The sequence below is a fragment of the Chinchilla lanigera genome, unplaced genomic scaffold, assembly GCF_000276665.1.
Source record: "Chinchilla lanigera isolate Chin_1 unplaced genomic scaffold, ChiLan1.0 scaffold00009, whole genome shotgun sequence".
Classification (NCBI taxonomy): Eukaryota; Metazoa; Chordata; class Mammalia; order Rodentia; family Chinchillidae; genus Chinchilla; species Chinchilla lanigera.
Window position 1 is genome coordinate 9,632,955 of NW_004955410.1, and position 19,284 is coordinate 9,652,238.

At 43.1% G+C, this 19,284-nt stretch overlaps 2 protein-coding genes across 7 annotated transcripts in view; one reads left to right on the plus strand and one right to left on the minus strand.

Annotated features, from left to right (window-relative positions):
• Lhfpl3 (lipoma HMGIC fusion partner-like 3) overlaps positions 1-806 on the plus strand; it is a 511,907-nt gene extending 511,101 nt beyond the window's left edge. Inside the window, exon 4 of one of the 2 annotated variants that reach the window (XM_005377239.2) lies at positions 727-806. Coding sequence is in view for 1 of the 2 variants with exons in the window: in XM_005377238.2 (XP_005377295.1) it covers positions 727-755 (29 nt within the window). In the remaining variant the exon portion in view is untranslated. The remainder of the gene's footprint in view (positions 1-726) is intronic. The other variant, XM_005377238.2, reaches the window with a different exon arrangement.
• The window catches only part of LOC102019674 (translation initiation factor IF-2-like), a 24,881-nt gene continuing 6,047 nt past the window's right edge, over positions 451-19,284 (minus strand). For 2 of the 5 annotated variants that reach the window (XM_013510684.1, XM_013510686.1), the window contains exon 5: positions 1,440-1,518. In XM_013510684.1, the coding sequence (XP_013366138.1) occupies positions 1,509-1,518 (10 nt within the window). In that variant the 3' untranslated portion in view covers positions 1,440-1,508. Of the gene's footprint in view, positions 931-1,421; positions 1,519-19,284 lie in introns of those variants that run through there. The other 3 variants (XR_001232769.1, XM_013510685.1, XR_001232768.1) reach the window with 3 other exon arrangements.

Consider the following 19,284-nt stretch of genomic DNA (forward strand, 5'->3'; position numbering starts at 1 on the left):
TGTATTTACATAAGGAATAGAAGGAAACACAGCAGAAAACCGTTGGTATGTCAGGGTGATTGCATTTGAGAGTGACTGGTCCTTGTAAGCATTTCTTCCTTAGCTATTATCACATCAGGTGTGAAACAAACTTGAAAAGCAAAAGAAAATGCTGGTTTTCTATGCGAGGCAGGATCACAACGCCTGGGGTCGCTCTGCATTCTTCCTTGCTCCTGGAAACGAGATGGGGGCATTCAGGGTAGACTGGGCATAGACCCACGCTCCTTCAAAGCAGTCTGCAGTCTTGGTCCAGGCAGAGGGAATGTTTGGGTTTTTAAGATTGTGCCAGGAGTGGTGGCATGCGCCTGTAACCCCAGCACTCGGGAGGCTGAGGCAGGAGGATCTTTGTGAGTTCAAGACCAGCCTGGGCTACAAAGTGAGCTCAAGGCCAGCCTGAACTGCATAGCAAGACCCTGTCTCAAAAAGACACACACACACACACACACACACACACACACACACACGATCACTTTTTGGAAAGACTGTGCTGTGTGTTCAATGAAACAATTCTCCAACTTCTCAGTCTTCTTTGGTGATAAATCTCAGTGCATTTGAACCATGTGTTGGCATAGGCTTGTTTTCTTTTCTCATGACAAATATTGTGCACAGTCTTGCTGACAGAAAATGATGTATCTTTTTCTGTTCCTCTAATCCTTTTTCTCTCTCTCTTCCCTCCCTTTTTTACAGTTCTGCTAAGCCAATACTCTCTAGAATGAGCACAAAACAAATCAAATAAAAGCTAGACAAATCGAATAACAGCTTTTGTACATCAACATCAAGAAGGAAAACACTTGGGAGAGATCAGAGTCCGGGGATGAATACGGACAACGGTGAAGCATCCACTCGTCAAAGCACCTTCTAAACGTAGATCTGCAGAGATGGGGTGATTTTCTGGAAAGAGAGGTGATCACAGATTAAACACCAGCTCACTGGAAACTGTCATCGAAAAAGATCAGATAATATTCAATGAAAAATCATATTCAGGAAACATCTTAAGGAAGAGGAATATAAATGTGCTAGAATTAACCTGTAAAATGTAAAATACATATGTACTGAGGTTTGTAAGCTGTCCTTTTTTAATCAAACCAAAAACAAAAAGCTTTAATCTTTCAATACTATTATTTAAAAAAAGGGCAGTTAGGTTATTCCTATCTCAGTAAGCAAGAAGTTGATCAAGTGTCATTTATTGAGGAAGCAGCTTAGAAAATGCCTCTGATCTTTGGTTCTCCGTCTCTACTGTTCATTTATTTCACTGTGTAATTAATTACAACCACTCAGTTGTGAAGAGAAGCAACACTTCAAACTTTGTACCAAGTCTGTGTTCAGTTGAACCTGTCTGTACAAGTTGCTACTGCGAAAGTGTTTCTGACATATACTCTTACGCCATCGAGCTGTGTATTCCAGGAAGTACGTCTCGACATCCTAGGTTCCCACGCAACATAGATTTCCCTGTCTTTCAGGAAACAGCATCAAGGAACTCTGAAAAATATAGAAAGCTCGTTTTTCCCTTGGATGCTCACGTGTAATATATAGGCTGCTAACAAACACTTTTTTCTAATTCTCCCTAGTATATGCGTAGGAATTGAATATACTTTATAGATATCTAAAATATCTAATTTTTTTCTATTTCTTTGCCATCCATATCATCAGAAATCCATATCCTTTATTTCTCTGACTGACAGGCATTCACTTTTATTTTTTTAATTATTCCATTAACACTATTTCTAAGTGATAGTAAGTGGTACTAAAAAAAATAAATAAATAAAAATTTAATAGCCTTAGAAATAAATGAGTATATACTTATACAAGTCAAAGTAACTTGGTAGGGGTAAGTTAAATTTTTGTTTACTAATGTTGGTTTCAAAATTCTCCTATTTTTTTTCTTTTTAGTTAGCTGGCATTTGGAAGTAGTTACAACTAATGAGTTGTCTATAACAACATTTTATTCCCAGGGTTCCCCCACCATCTCCTTCATTGCCTATCTTATCAATATCCTGCAACAGACAAATAGTTAATATTGAAATAATCAATCGCCTGAGAGTGGACACAAGCTAAAATGTACATACAGGAATAATCAGCGGAAGCTAACCCATGTTCTATACTTGATCCAGAAACTTCGCCAGGGATATAGCTCAGTGGCACAGCGCCTGCCTGGCAAGTGTGAGGTTGTGAGTTCTACTCCTGGTACCCACCCACCCCGCAAAAAAAAGATTTATAGTGGCAGAAACATGAATGTTCAAAATGCCTTCATTTTGGCTCAGAATTAAAATCAAATTAGCATATATCACTAGACCATCAGGCTGACGATAACACAGGCAGAGCAGGCTTGACCCCTCTTACCCTTTCTCTTTGGGACACACATTCCTGGTTCAGCCGGTTGTTTCTGGAACTGGCCATGTTTTCACCATAAATGGGGTAATGCATCAAAGACTGAAGGTATATTACAGCTGGCTCAAGCAAGTAAGTCTAAATTTACAAAGATATGGCTCTTTGAAAGAACTAAATTAGGGGGATACTTAGAAGCTGTAGCTACAGTGTTAGTCATTCTGGGGATTATCTATTGCTTTAAGTATTAGCTGTCCTATTGCTTTCAAAACACCCTACTTGCTAAATTTAATTACACACAACTTTTCAAGAATTCATTCATTTATCTCTCTAAAATAGAAACAAAAAGTGTCAGCTTTCTCCAGTCTGTCAACTTCAGATTCCATTAGGAGTTCTACATCGCAAATGATGGTGGTAGCAAAAACGCAAAAAGTACTTCCTATCCATGTGCAATCATTTTTAAGAAGTTTTCACTGTAAGCCTAAGTATCATTTAGCATACCACAGTGCTCTAAGATGAGTCATCCATGATGTGCCATTTGTACATAGACAATCCACGTGTAAATCACTAAATGTTAATGAAGTACAAGAAGTATGTTTTTATCTTTTTAAAACAAAAAAAAAGAAAAGTGACTCCCTTTCTCATTCTGTTCCGTTGTATTCCGTCCAAAAGTTGTGTGTAATTTTTTTAAGGTCCAGGAAATGTAAAGAAATTTGTTGGAATATCTGAATTTCTGTAAAAAAAAAATAAAAATAAAAATAAGATTTTGTTACTTTAAAAGAATGCTTGGTGGTGTGGTACGCATTTGGTGTATTTAGTTTCTGCATTGGCCCAGTGACCTAGGTGAGCTGATGGTCTGATTGAAGCAACTCTCTTCAGGAAAACTTGCTGCTGCTTTCCATAATAGTTGCCAACAGCAGACATGTAGTAGCTATGCAGGACCCTCGGGTAGGGGCCACGCTCGAGCCCCTCAAAGCGTCTTCTAGCTAACTGTAAACATACCTCCAGCCAGCCTTCACACATTCCATGGGATGAAACTGAAAACAAAATAGCTAGACTGCTTAAGTGAAGCATGACCTTCAATATCCAACTGCTCAATCTCCATCCTGCAGATTGGAAAGAGCTACGTGTTGGTCAGACATGAGTAACCTTTTTGCAATACTTCGTGCTGAGTAAATGTTTTCCAGGTGGGTCTCAAACCCAGATGCTTCATGTAGAATATGACCCTGAACAACCAAGCCTCAGGGTCCTCACCTGTAACATTGATATAAATAATAACATCCAGCCTCCTAGCACTGTTGTGAGGACACAAACTACAGTATTGTGCTGGACAGGTGAGAAATACTCAATGTTACTTCCTTTCCTTCCTACTATGTGAATGATATTGAAGGAAGAAAAGAAAACATAAAAAGTCTCTTCCTTTAAAATGCGGATGATAATTACAACAACATTAATAAGCCAGGATTAAAAATTCAAATGCATAGCGGGGCCAGGTAGATAAAATAATTAAAGCAAGCTGGGCTGGGGAGATAATAGGAAGTACTGGGAACTAAGGAGCAGTGAAGACCTTAAATCCTAGCTAAAGGGAATAAACAGTTGGTACCTAGTTCTAATCATTCAACTCATACGGAGTCTCTTCTTTTTAAGCTATGAGGAGATCAGGTGCACCAGTTGAGCAAGGTCCCAGCTCTCAGTCAGTTTATGTTCTAGCCAGGGAATTCAGACAATAAACAGGCAAATGTCAGCTAAAAGTCAGTGCCCTAGAGAGAATTAATACAGGGTGATGTGAGAGAGAAATAGGACGGCCTTCAGGAAAAGGCGGCACTTAATAAAGTAAAACCACAGTGATTAGGAGTCTGCCACAGCTGAATTGTGTACTTGATAAAACTTAAAGGCTGAAGATGTAGCATTTGCCTAGATGTGTAAGACCCTGGGCTTGAACCCCAGCCCTGGGGAAAGAATTATAATAATTAAAACAGACAAATATACAAATGAAACAGAGCCAGGCATGGTGGCACACGCCTGTAACCCCAGCACTCGGGAGGCTGAGGCAGGAGGGTCGTTGTGAGTTCAAGACCAGCCTGGGCTACAAAGTGAGTTCAAGGCCAGCCTGAACTGCATATATCAAGCCCCTGTCTAAAAAAAAAAAAAAAAAAAAACAGACAAAAAAACAAACAAAAAAATGAAACAGAATAGAAACCCTGATATTTTTGGAAAACTGACAGAGGAAGAAAGAGCAGGACAGGTCAGGAAAAGGGTCCACTAGACAATACGTGGGGCTAGAACCCTTGGTCATTATTGGGAGACAATTCTATGCACATCTCTTGTGTTTCTGCACATCTTTTAACCAGAGACAGACTGTCTTTATTTCAGGCTACCTCTTCAAGACTATCCATTTAGCTCATACTGGAAATGTTCTGACAGAATTTCCATGCAGAGCAAAGAATGAGTTTGTTTTCTGTTTAGTAATAATAACTCCCTCTAAAGCAGAGTTCATCAAGCTAGCCCATTATAAAAGACTCAAGTGTGAGGCATGGTGGTGCACCCCCATAATCCCAGCACTCGGGAGGCTGAGGCAGGAGGATCACTGTGAGTTCGAGGCCTGCCTGGGCTACAAAGTGAGTTCAAGACCAGCCTGAACTGCATAGTGAAACCCTGTCTCAAAAAGGCAAAAAAAAAAAAAAAAGACTGAAGTTTCCTTTCCTGTACCCCCTGCAGCGTGGACATCACCCCACCCTCTTGTAGCCCTCTAGGAACTGGGTTAAGGGGAATGAGCACCAACATGCTGCCTGGTCTGCCAGGAGTAATAAAATCCTTTGTCTCTGACTCGGGAGTCTCACATCTTCTCCCAGCATCCATCAGACTAGCAGGTTACCTTGTTCTTTTCCAAAAAGGATAAAAACCTATCACAGTTATCAATTTGGGGGAAAAAGAAAATTAGATATCTAACTTACATCTTGCACAAAGATCTGCTCCACATGAATTTAAGAGTAACTCTGAAAGGGGTAAATTTAACTTTCTTTTGTTTTTTAAGTTGACAGATAACACTGTATGAGCTCATCATGCATAATATAAACGTTTAAGTATGGGTACGCTGTGGGAGTTCGAATCTAGCTAATTAACAAATACATTACTTCACATAGTTATCATCTTTGTGGTAAGAGCACATAACATCTACTCTTCATTTTTCAAGAATATAATAAAAAATAACTTTAGAAGGAAATATAGACAGCCTTGGGAAAAGGAAAGATTTACTAAATGAAACACAAACATCATAAAGGAAATAATTGATAAATTCAAGTATACTAAAATAGAAAACTCTTTTCTATCAAAACATTCCATAAAGAAAACTAAAAGCCATAAATTAGGAGGATAAATTTAGACAGGTTCTTGCCAAGTCTCTGAGTTACCTAGTATGGGCTCAGATTTGTGATCATCCTGCCTCAGCCTCCCAGAGTGTTGGATTACAGGCATGCACTACTGTACATAGCTGTGAGAAGGTATTTGTTAAATATACTGCTGATAGGTATAACAGTCCAGAATATATAAAGAACTCTTAAAATTCAACTTTACAACAGGAGAAAAAGACACATATGCTATAATAGCCTAATATAATTATCATTTTGGTATATTGTTCCATATAGTTTTAAAATATATATTTTTGTTTGTTTGTTTCTGATACCAGGAATCGAACTCATGACCTTGCGCTTGCCAGGCAGGCACTGTGCCGCTGAGCTAAATCCCCAGCCCCTAAAATATATTTTTAATAAGGATTATCATAAGTTCACATTTTTAAATAGTAAATATTTTTACATGCTGCTTATTTTTACCTAACAGCTGCAAAATGGTCCATCAAAACTTAATCCAGTATAAATTTAAATTGTTCCCGGGTTTATTAAGATCTCCACCATGCCGAGCTAAGATCAGAAATAACACTGAAATAATTGTTGTCATGTTTATAGATTTATTTTTCTATACTTTGGAATACTCTGTGGATAAAGCCACAGAAATGTGGAGGCCAGACTGAAAGCTATGGATAGCATTATAATTTGACACACTTTTTTTCCCCAATGAACTGTACCGACAGCATTGGGTCTTTCTTTTTTTTAATTAGTGCTACTTTAATAACAGAACAATGATATTTTAAAAAAAATAACTTTCTAAAAGAAAAAAAGGAAAATAAGCAAAAGATATGTACAGGAATGTAACAGCAAAAGAAATGCAAATGACAACCATATTAAAATATACTCTACTTCAGCAGAAATCAAAAGTAGAAACCAAGAATATGAAGATAACAGTAATGTTCTGAGTGGCATAAACTAAATGTCTGATGAGATGGTGCAGCAGCGGCATTTCTCATACAGACTGATGGTGAAAGTAGAAACTGGTACAATCTCTTTGAAAAATAGTTTACTGCACTAAACTATTTTAGGGGGTGGTGGCGCACGCCTGTAATCCCAGCACTCGGGAGGCTGAGGCAGGAGGATCGTTGTGAGTTCAAGACCAGCCTGGGCTACAAAGTGAGCTCAAGGCCAGCCTGGACTGCATAGCAAGAGCCTGTCTCAAAAAAAAGAAAAATAGTTTAGTATTATCTTGCGAAAGTGAACATTTGCATACATAAATTCACCAATTCTATTCCTAGGTGTATTTGCTGAAAAAATCTTGCACCTAAGCAACCACAATAACAACAAAAACAAAAAGTATAAAAAATGGAAAACCCCAATGTTCCTCAACATGAAATAAACTATAGTCACTATTTTAAGAAATTATTCATTAAATTAATACTGCCATAAATATAGAAATGAGTAAACCTCAATTACAAGCATGAACAAAAATGATTATGTGAGACTAGCAACACAATGTTGAGTAGGGCAAGAAAGTTATAAAGGCTGAATTAAGACTCTATTTTTACAAATCTCTGAAACAAACAAAATGAAACTAAACTATAAATCCCAGCACTTGGGAGGCTGAGCCAGGAGGATCACCATGAGTTCAAGGTCAGCCTAAACTGCACAGGGAGACCCTGTCTCAAAAAAAAAAAAAGCTATATGTGGTTTGGTGACAAAAACTTCAATGGTAAAGCAACAAAGATATAACTATGGGAATAAAAGACACTAAATCCAAGATCACAGTTACTTCTGGAGATCAGGAAGGGCATGCAGACTACTTGAGTAGGTCCAGAGCTTGAGTGGGAGGTTCATAGGCTCACGTGTTTTATGCTTTCTAAATTACTTTTTTTAAAAATCCAATGTAACCAAATGAAACAAGATAAAATAAATTGAACTGAACATTATGAGAAGAAATAAATTGAATATTAATGACAATTGTGAGGAAAGGAAATGGCAAGGTCAAGAGAAGCGGCAGGGACATCGGAGCAAAGCTGTCTAGCTGAGGGGAAAGTGGTGGCTTAAACTAGAGTAGTAAACCAGGTGCGGCGGCACATCTGTAATGCCAGCTCTCTCAGAGGCTGAGGTAAGAGGATGGCAAATCTGAGTCCAGTCTGAGCAATTGAACAACACAAGACCCTATCTCAAAATAATTTTTAAGGGCTGGGGACATTGCTAAGTGCAGAAGGCCTAGGTTCAATCCCCAGTTGGGGGGGCAGATATAAAATAAGAGTGGAGATGAAAAGAGATGGATAAATTTGGGATAGTGTTGAAGATTGGATTTTCTGGGAGGCTGCCTCTGAAAAAGGATGTTGGTATAGTTTGGATTTTAAATGTCCTCCAAAGGCCATGTGCTAAACCCGGCCATTTGCCAGTCTACGGGGCTACTGGGAGGGTGGGGAACCTTTTAAGGGATGGGGCTTAGTGGGAGGAAGGGACAGTAAGGTGTGTGGGCTCCTGGGAACCATCCATTCCGGTCTCTTCCCCTTGGCCAGCAGCTTTCTCCACTACTGCTCCTGACCCTGAGGCGCTGCCTCCTCACAGGCTCCAGGCACCATGGCCTGAAACTTCTGAAACCATGAGCAAAAAAATAAGTCTTAAACTGGGCATGGGTGCATGCCTGTAATCCCAGCACTCAGGAGGCTGAGGCAGGAGGACCATTGCAAGTTCAAGACCAGCCTGGGCTACAAAGTGAGCTCAAGGCCGGCCTGAACTGCATAGCGAGACCCTGTCTCAAAAATAAATAAATAAAAATAAACATCTTCCCTCGCTTTAAATTGATTTTTTCAGGTATTTTCCTCTTGGGACAGAGTGGACTAACAGTTCGTGGAAGACAGGAAGGCGGCAGCCGGGGAAAGGAGCTGGGCCGTGAGGCTACGGCTGTGAAGGCCACAAAGAACCTCAGAGGCGGCACAGAGCCGGGATGGCCTTTGGGCCCGTTACATGAGGGGCGGAGTCTGCACCCTCAGCGGCAGCCCTGCGCTATGTGTGGGCTGCCGGCCCTAGGAAGGGCCCCTGGCTCTGGGCACGGCGGCTCTTTCCAGCAGAGGGCGACCTCCAGACAGGACCTGGGTTCCATCCGCAGCACAACACCCCCACCCCAAAAAAGAGAAGAAATTCTACGGAGAAGTCCAAGCTAAAAATCTCAGATTTAACACTCATAGCAAATAGATGATTTTTAACCCTTTGAGGCTACGTGTGACCATTTCGGAAGGATATATAAATGGAGAAGAGGACCCTAGGCCACGCCCAGGACACCCTCACTCTAGAAGTGAGGCAGGGGGGCCAAAGAAGGAGACCAGAGGGACCCACAAAACGCAGCGTTGCAGAATCCCGGAGGGGGAAAGCACTTCAAGAAGAGCGAGTGCTGCTGAAAGGTTAAGACAAAGGCCGAGGAGGGACCACCTGATCTGACGATTGCAGAGGTTACCGGTACTGACAAGAGCAATCTTCATGAGGCAGTAAAAGCCTAAGGAGTGAATTAGGAAGAGCTGAGACTGAGGAGGTGGAGACGGCAGTGTTGACAACTTTTACGAGTCAGCTGGTGCCATTCAAATCTGAGAGACCAGCTCTGCTAGATTTTCTAGTTTCTCAGCAGAATTTGTTATAATATGAATTGTCAGGGACGATGATACGTTACTAAACACAGCGCAGTCCTGCATGGTGAGGGTTTAAAAAACATCCAGAGGTCAAGCGTAGCCAGTGTGGCATGACTTTTTGACTTCCACTGAGAAAGCATACTCTCAAAATCCAAATAGCAGACGGAACTTGCTAGCGGGCAAGTGAGGCAGATTCTAAGGGTTGCGGAAACCCTCAGGAGGTTGAAATGCTAGAAAGAATGGGTGGGATCTACTTTAAATGAGCTCAGGGAGGAAAACAAGCCTCAGGCAGACTGTTGCAAGGTCTCCAATAGAGGAATGGGAAGCAGAAATTGCTGGCACACCCTTGTGGCTACATAACCTATCCCTAATACAGCATTCAGCAGCAGCGAAACTTAGGTCTTGATTTTCACATGTCTTGACTTCTGCGTAGCTCTCTCATTGCTGTCATTTAGGCAAGGGGGCCTCAGAGTAGCTATTTCTTCATTTCTAGCTACCTTGAAATTTTGACTTTATTCTACAGGCGATGGGAAACAATTGAAAGTTTCTGAGCAAGGGAACAATCTGATCGCTGCAATTTTAATAAAATCATTTCTGCTGTTGTGAGCAAGCTAGAGGACAAGCTAGATTAGAAGCAGAAGGCCTGCCAGGAGACTCTTCATATAGTGGAAATAGACAGAAGGTGAAGACTGACTGGGTGTGGGGGAGATCAGAGAGAGAAGCAAGGTGATACTTTTTCCAGTCTACAGAATGAGAAGATTGTCAGTAGGAGGGTACAACTATTTATTAGGGTGGGGGGACAGTGGGGTTGGAGGGACTGACGTGGTAAAAACAGTAACAGTGTCCCAGCAGGGCTGTACAGCTTACAAGCGCTTTCATGTCCATTCTCTCACTTGTCCTCCCAACAGCCTGTGAGGTGTTACTATGCCCCTTCCACACATGAGGAATCTGAGCTTCTGGGAGGCTCCAGCATGCCTATAAGGTCACAGGGGATGGCCCTGATCCCAGACTTGTCACTCTTTGCTTTGCTAGTGGCTTTCAGATACATTTTGGCTCCCTGCATTTGGTGAGAAAAGGAATTGGCCTCTACTTGCCTTTCAAAAATGATGTTCTGGGCTAGGGATGTAGCTCAGCGTCACAGCGCTTGTCTGGCAAGCACGAGGCCCTGAGTTCGATTTCCGGTACCAAAAAAAAAAAAAAAAAAGGTGTCCTAAAACATCAGATTCTTGGTGGGATTAACTGGATTTCATTTCTTTGATGATGGCTGCCATTGATTCTTCTAGAAGACAGTGACCATTTATACACGACAATCAGATCTCTTTCTACATTTTCCATTTTGAGAGCATTTCACTCCCAAGTACAAAAGTACACCCTCTTCTGAAATGGGACATTAATTGTCTCACCTTGTCAAGATGCCAGTTAAATCATTCAAATTCATCCTATGGAAGCCAAACCTTAGCTGGGCACACTGGCACGAGTCTGTATCCTCAGTACTCCGGAGGCTGAGGTAGGAGAATTGGGAGTTGGAGGCCATCCTGGGCTATGTAGCATGATGCTGTCTCAGAAAAGGGGAAAAGTGGCCAAGTGTGTGGTGCACACCTATAGTCCCAGCACTCAGGAGGCTGAGGCAGAAGGATCGATGTAAGTTCCAGGCCAGTCTGGGCTACAAAGTGAGTTCAAAGCCAGTCTGGACTACATCATGAGAACTTGTCGCAAAAAGAAAATAAGAGAGGCAAGGGTGGGAGGGAGAGAGAGAAAGTAAGTCAAACCTTGATACACTGAGATAAGTAAATGCATTTACCTCACCTCTGACTTCCTATTACCCCTCTCTCCAATTAAAAGCTGGTAATTCCATTCTAATGGCGGGAATCCGTTTCAGTATCTCAACCACAAATGAATAGGCCCAGGGGCTCAGATGTCAAAATAACCTGTAAATTAATCCTCACTTCACAAATTACTTAAGCACTGGATTTTTCTCTAGCATTAACTGGAAGGAACTTCCCCAGTGGGAATTTGGACTGAGGATTGAATCTTAGCCAAGGGAAATCCCAAAGGTTGGTGGATATAATGTGATGTTGCTGATGCAAAATTCCCCAAGTCAATCCATCTACTTAAAATGTCACCTTCTTCCAAAAGCAGGAATTTCTAAAATTTTAGAAGCAAGCTTTCCTTATAAGAGCCTTTATACTTTTCAGATCTTCTGCCTAACAAAGCTTAAATTCTCTTCTAGGTCATTAAATTCATTCTGAGTTAAATGCAGTTGCCCTGATCATGTCAAAAACGATGAAGGGACTTGCCTCAAATTTTACCATACAGATTCCTAAACCAGTTGAGTTTTTAAAAAATTGATGTGTACTGCCATCTAGTGATACATTTCATTGAATATTTCAACACATGACATTTTTATGTGTGAGGTTCACTGGGTTTCCTAGAAGAGTAATGTAATACCCCATTTTACAAAGCTACAGACTAAGAGAAAACAATATAAATATGGACAGGGGCTCCCTATAGAGACCTCATAAACCACAGAGAGTACTCAGTTTCTTATGTTAGGTTTCCTTGCTCAGATCTTTGGTTTTTATTGTAATTATCCCACCTAAACAGTTTATTTCTCCTACATAAATAAATCTAATCCTGGCTGGTGGGTTTAAGGGCCACTCTGTTTGGAAAGGCATTTCTAAATGCGTGGGAGGTAGTGTGAAGCTCTGTGGGCCCAAATCCTAGCTCAGAACTTGCCGTCTGATTGCCCTGAGCTTGTTATGTAGTATCCCCATGTCTCAGCTTCTTAACCTGTAAAACTGGAATAACAATCAGATGTGCCTCATAAAATTATTTCAGAGACACTACTGCCACAGAGACCATCACAAAGGAAACGTGATGTAGAAACACAGGGTACCGGGGGCTGGGGATTTAGCTCAGTGGCAAAGCGTCTGCCTGGCAAGCGCAAGGTCGTGAGTTCGGTTCCCGGTACCAGAGAAAAACAAAAAACAAAACAAAAAAAAAGAAACACAGGGTACCACCTCTTGGGTGGGTCACAGCAAGCCTAATTTGCATAACCATGTGGGATGCTGGGATAGCAGGGAAGCTCTATGCCCCTAGATGCTTAGCCACTATGAGGTCAGGTCTCTGGACACTAAGATTACCATGTGATCCAGCAGTTCTCTTTCTAGGTATAAACCCTTCAATTCTTAAACCCTAAGAATTGAAAATAAGACTTAAGTATTTGTGCACCAATATTCACAGCAGTGTTGGTAAGAGCTAACAGGTGGGAACGACCCAAATGTCCATGGATAAACAGGGGGCTGGGGATTTAGCACAGCGGAACAGCGCCTGCCCGGCAAGCGCAAGGTCATGAGTTCAAACCCTGGTACCAGAAAAACAAACAAACAAACAAAAAAAGAGAGAATGGATAAACAGAATGAGTTATATACATATAATACCATGTTATTCAGCCTTAAAAAGGGATGAAATTCTAATGCAACACGGATTCACCTTGGAAACATGCCAAGTGAGTAAGTCCAACACAAAAGGAAAAATACTGCACAATGTATATGAGGTACTTAGAATCATTATAATCACAGACAAGAAATGAAATAGTGAAGTGATCACCAGGGCCTACAGCAAGGGAGAAATGGAGAGTTAGTGTTTAATAGATACAGAGTTTAATAGATACAGAGAGCCAGGTGTGGTGGCACATCCCAGTACTCGAGAAGGCTGAGAGGCAGGAGGATAGCTTAGAGTTAGAGGCTAGCCTAGCTACATAGTGAGTTCAGAGGCCAGCTTGGACCACACAGACTCTCTCTCAAAAAAAAAGAAAACTGACAAGAACATGGAAAAAGTGTGTTCCAAGGGGGCGGGGTGTTTTTGAAGGAGATTAATGGGATTGTATCTTTTAAAGTAGTATATTAAGCAGGGGAATGATGGTGTATGCCTGTAATCCCAGCACCTGGGAGGCTGAGGCAGGAGGATCGTTGCGAGTTCGAGACCAGCCTGGGCTACAAAGTGACCAGCTTGAACTGCACAGTGAGACCCTGTCTCAAAAAAAGACAAAAAAATAAAATAAAAATAAAAATAAAAAATGAAGTAGTATATTAAAAAAACTTAAACATCAGTTTGGAAGAACAAAATTATTCTGGATATGGATAGTGGCGATGGTTAAACAAAAATGTGAATATGCTTAATGCCACTGACTTATGCACTTAAAAATGGTTAGAATGGTAAATTTCATAGTACATATGTTTTGCTACATTTTTGGAGGGGACAGGGTCTTGCTATGCAGTTCAGGCTGGCCTTAAACTCACTAGGTAGCACAGGATGGCCTCAAACTTACTGTGATCCTCCTGCCTCAGTCTCCCCAGTGCTGGGATTACAAGTGTGTGTCACCACACCCGGCAACAATCACATTTTTTTAAACATAGGCAAGGCCAGAGCCCTGGCCACGCATTCCTCTGCCCCATTCTCTCTGTACTTTGTTACATAGGTGGAGTGATCAAAAAAATACAATGAATGTTGTAGTTTTTTAACATACTACAGTAAAAGACACATACCCACTAAAAAAACACTGCCCCTCACTTTGAACACACTTTTCCCATGTTCTTGTCACTTTTTTTTTTTTTAGAGGGTCTGTGTAGTCCAAGCTAGCCTTTGGACTCAACTATGTAGCCAAGGCTAGCCTCTCACTCTAGCTATCCTCCTGCCTCAGCCTCCTCCTGAGTACTGGGATCACAGGCATGTGCCACCACACCTGGTTCTCTTGCCACTTTCTGCAGCAGTTCTGAAAGTCTTTCCTGAGTATTTTTAGTTGCACATCATGGCTGCCTCAGTATCTTGAATTGATAAAAAAAAAGATTTACCTTTCATGGTTAGTTTGACTTTGGATTAGAGCCAGAAGTTGCACAGTGGCAGAACAGTGGATAGGGTGGAAGAGGACGCACCATGATGTTGTCATGAGCCCACCTTTCTGTCAGGTGGCACTCAGCATCAGCATTCACGGTGGTTTTTTATCAAACCTTGTAAAGACACAAAAAAGGACTCCATCAATGCTTCAGAAAGTGGCAGAACAATGGAATAAGTGTGTTCAAAGCAAGGAGGACGCCTGCCTGGCAAGCGCAAGGTCGTGAGTTCGAATTCCGGTACCAGAAAAACAAACAAACAAACAAAGCAAGGACGAATATTTGGAGGGAGATTAATGGCAATGTGTTTACCATAATACATTTTTAAAAATTTAAACATTTGCCAAATATACTGATCACACTTTCTCCTTATACTGGGAGGGCAGTCCAGGGGCCCCTCCAAGGGACAGGGACGGTAGCCAGGAAGGAGTAGGAACTCAAAAGAAGCCCCACAGCTTTTTGAGCTCCCCACCTGCACACACGTGTGCACACACACACACATATGAACACACCTTTTGTATTCCCTTCTAACAGTCAGAGGGAGGAGGAAGAGGCGGCCCCTGCAATCCTGAAAAACGGTCAGGATTTGTGCAACAATTGCATTTTGACTCTTGCCTTTGCCCTTATTTTCCCCTGTGGCTTCCTGGCCTTGAAAATCAGCATTATGTTTTTAAAAGAGGAGCGCAGATGATTCTAATTTACATTTGAGAGCAGGGCAAGGAGTGAACGTGGACACTCGATGCCTATTGATTAATGCTGGCAAACAGCTTAAATGAACCAGTGAACCAAGAATAAGCCAGCTCCAGAGACAGCTGGGACTCTAACCTCTAGCAATGGACTGGTAATCTGCGAGACAGCTCAGCAGATGGAGGGCTAAAGCCTGTTCTTGCATGCTTATACTCACTAAGTAATCCTGTGCGTAAAGGAGCCAGGGAATTACAAAGGTCCCCCAAAGCCCAGAAAAGATAGCTGGGATTTAAAAAAGAAGTATTAGCCCAACTTTCGAAATATCTTAAAGGACGCATATTTTTCTTTAAATATATAAGTAAGAATGTATTGATTACCTATTTTCACATACTACACTGGAGAAATATTGTCTATATTACCTTTTTATTGCCACCTTTTTACTGTGGGTTAACCCACATCCCTGTGGCTTAAAGTGACAGTAACCATTTCTTTTCTGTGGACCTAGAATGTAAAGTGGGCCCCCAGGGGATGGCTTCCCTATGCTGCAGGATGCCTGGGGCCTCAGCTGGGAAACTCAGAAAGGGGAGGCTGGGATCACATGAAGGCCAATCATCACTCGTCTGATAGCTGGTGGAGAAGGGCCCCCCGGGACATTCATGCGTGGCCTTTCTAGGTGCCTGGGTTCATCCCAAAGAGGTGGGTAGGACCCAAGGGCAGGCATCCCAGCACAGAGCCACTGGAAGCCACTGCCTTGTATGAGCTGACCCTGGAAGTCACACAGCATGGACCTGGCAGTGTCCCATCACCTAGAGCAGTGATGACTAAACGCCTTCCACAGGGAGGGACCGAGAGCCCACCCCTAGCGACACAGTATAGGAAGAGCGCGCTTTACATGTACATACCCGTGCCATGGCTGATAGTGCTTTATCACAGGACATCGGCACACCACCGCACTGAAAAACACTCCCGAGGTAGATGGTGCTAGCCTTACTTTATAGCACAGGTAACTAAGGATCAAACAGGTGAAGAAACTTTGTAAAGCCAAACACCTCATAAATGGTGAGCAGTGGCTCTGAGTCAAGAATCCAAACTGTGCCGGGTGTGGTAGCACACCCCTGTAATCCCAGCACTTGTGAGGCTGAGGCAGGAGGATCATTGCAACCAGCCTGGGCTAGAAAGTGAGCTCATGGCCAGCCTGAACTGCATAGCGAGACCCTGCCTCAAAAACACACACACAAAAGAGAATCCAAGCTGTTACCTCAAACTACCCTTACTGGTAGAGGTTATATTGCCTTCCCCACCATTATACACTGGAAGTTCAAGTTTCAAGTCTATTTATGAATGTGGACAGGATCTTAAAGAAAAAATAATTCTTTATGACAAGGGTATTGGCTTTTCTGCTGTTCCTCCCATGCCCACCCTATCCCTAGTACCGAGGAATGAACTCAAACCTTCTTCCTAAGCTACATTCCCAGCCCTTTTTAATTTTTTTTTTTTTTTTAATTTTTTTTTTAATTTTGAGGCACTAAGTCAAAAAGTTGCCCAGGCTGGGCTCAAATTTGTGACCCTCCTGCTTCAGCCTCTCAGACTGCTGAGATGACACACCTGTGGTGCCACGTCCGGCTTCTCTGCTCCTTTTTCACTTGGGCCTGAAAGTTCAGGGTCAGGGAAGCCGGGCGTGGTACCACAGACCCAGAGAAAAACATTGCGTCAAGTGCACACAGCCCATAGGAACAGGGTAGACATCAGCAGGCTTCCCAGGCCCCCAGGGACTAACTTGAGTCCCCACAAAATGGCCCGTGGCTTGGCATGGAGAGTTGGACCTCTTGGTCAGGTTGACCCCAACAGTTTGGAGTAGCAGACCTCCAAGATGGCCCCAGTGGCTGCGCCTCCTGGTACCACAGCCTGTGTGATCTCTGCCCACTCTGCCAGGCCCAGGCTGCGCGACCCACGGCGGTACGGTGTGTCATTCTCGGTAGTAACTGATTTTAAAATACTGTAGCGCGATCCTCGTACGGTAGGGCTCCCCCAGTCCCCCCACACCTCCTGTCTCTGTCCCTCTCCTCCTTCCTCTTCCCTTCCCTCCCTCTTCCCCCGTCTCTTCTCTCTGTGCCTTTTTCTCCCCCTCATCATTCATGAGGGAAGCCAGCGGCCTGTCACAGGAGCACGCCGGCAGCGTAGAGGAAGGCCAGAGACCGCCAGCAGCAGCCGCCGCAGCCACGGTACAGCTGAGGCTTGAGGTGGGTTCCGCAGCCCCGGGCAGCCTGGAGAGAGACTGCCCAGAACCACCCAGCCAGGCCCCCCCGAGACTCCTGACCCCCCAGAGTAAACGTTTATTCTAAACTGCTACCTTAGGGGTCATTTGTTACATAGTAACTAGGACAGGACTGATTTAAAACTGATTACTAGCTGTGTAGCAGAAAGAGCTGGGGCTTTGGAGAGCAGCAAAGGACAAATACCGTTGGAATCCACTTCACTGGGTCACCTAGAAGAGTCAAATTCATGGAGCTAGAAAGAGAAATATGATCACCAGAGGCCGCAGGCAGGGGTATGGGGCGTTACTGTTTACCTTTGAAACAAGGGCCGTGTCCTGGATGTGAACAGTGGCCTCTTAACCACTGCCCTAAACCTCCCTGGTTAATCAGTGACACATTTTCCACTCACTCAACATTTTCCCACTGTCTCGCCAGGTCCCAAGCCGCTTGAACAGAAACCTCCTAGGAAAGGTAAACTAATTTAAAACCAGCTAGAGTTAATATTAAATAAGCAGAACATTATGGGAGCCAACCCCCAAATAATGATTCTTAACCTTTAGGGATCAAGGTCCTCTCTAAAAATCTGATTATAATTAGGGTCCTGCTCCCCAGAAAGATACATACACACAGAAAAGTGCATAGAAATTCAGAGATTCCTGGGAGCTCAGGATGGAACCCTAAGTTTTTGGGTTTGGTTCATTTGTATGTTTTTGTGGTGCTGGGGATCAGACCCAGAGCCTCTTGCATACTAGTACAAAGTACTGATAGCACCTGGTCTACCTCTTAGCTATACTCCAGCCCCAGGTTGTCATCTATTAGGGGTGGGGGTTTGAACTCAGGGCCTTTGCACTGAGCTAGAACCCAGTCCCTTTTTATTTTTTTATTTTGAGTCTGGTTCTCACTAAGTTGCTGAATTACCCAGGCTGGGCTTTAACTCGTGATTGTCCTGCCTCAGCCTCCTAGAGTGCTGGGACTTTAAGCGTGTACCACCAGTGAAATGAAGTTGTCGCTTCTTGCCCTTACAGTCACCAGGCCCAGATAAAGCCCCTCCAAGTGCAGATACTCCCTCTAGCACAGGCAATTAGGGTGCTGGGGCAGGACACTGCTCTGCCTCCAGGTCTGGGTACATGTCGCTAAAGAAGCCTTGAATTCCTGTGTGCCCCAGGGTCATCAGGGCACTGCTACAGGGAGTCATGTGACCTGATGGTCTTGCAGCTGCCCCATTGTTGTTGATCCCACAAGCGATGGGTGCTGAGAAACTACTTCCAGCCTAGAACCCAAAGGAAAGCTGAATGAACTAACCCAGGCCCCATCCCCAGCAGTGTGGCCCAGGCGTGTGAGGGGAATCCGAAGTGTAATAAACAGCGTTCTTCCACTGCGTTCTGAGCTGAGCTGCAGTGCTTTCTGCCACTCAGATTTTCTGCTATGCAGGTAGAAAAAGGTTCCAATCCTGCTTCATCATGCAGTAGCTCTGAAAATGTGGGCAAGTTACTCAGCATTACTGAACCTGGTTTCTCCTCTAGGAAATGTGGACACCAATGCTTATACTGTATTGCAAACAGTCTGTGAAGATTAAATGAGACAATATATTGAAACTCTAGCACATAGCTGGGCTTGGTGGAACATGCCTGTAAGTAATCCCAGCACTTATGAGGCTGAGGCAGGAGGATCGTTGTGAGTTCGAGGCCAGCCTGAGCTACAAAGTGAGCTCAAGGCCAGCCTGAACGGCATAGCAAGACCCTGTCTCAAAATAAATAAATAAATAAATAAACAAACAAACAAACATTAAAAGAAACTAAAGGCATTGAGGAGACAGCCACTGTAGTCCGTGAATCTTGATTGGACCCCAGTCTAAAGAAAACTGTTATGAGACAGTTTGGTGATAGTGTAAGAAATTCCTAGCCATGCCTGTGATACCAGTACTCTGAGAAGCTGAAGCAAAAGGATCATAAGTTCAAACCTAGCATGAGCTGGGGATATAGCTCACTGGCACAAGTGCCTGCCTAGCAAGTGCGAGGTCATGAGTTCGATTCTTGGTACCAAAAAAAAGAAAAAAACCCACCACAACAACAAACCTAGAGTGAGTAACTTAGTGACTTAG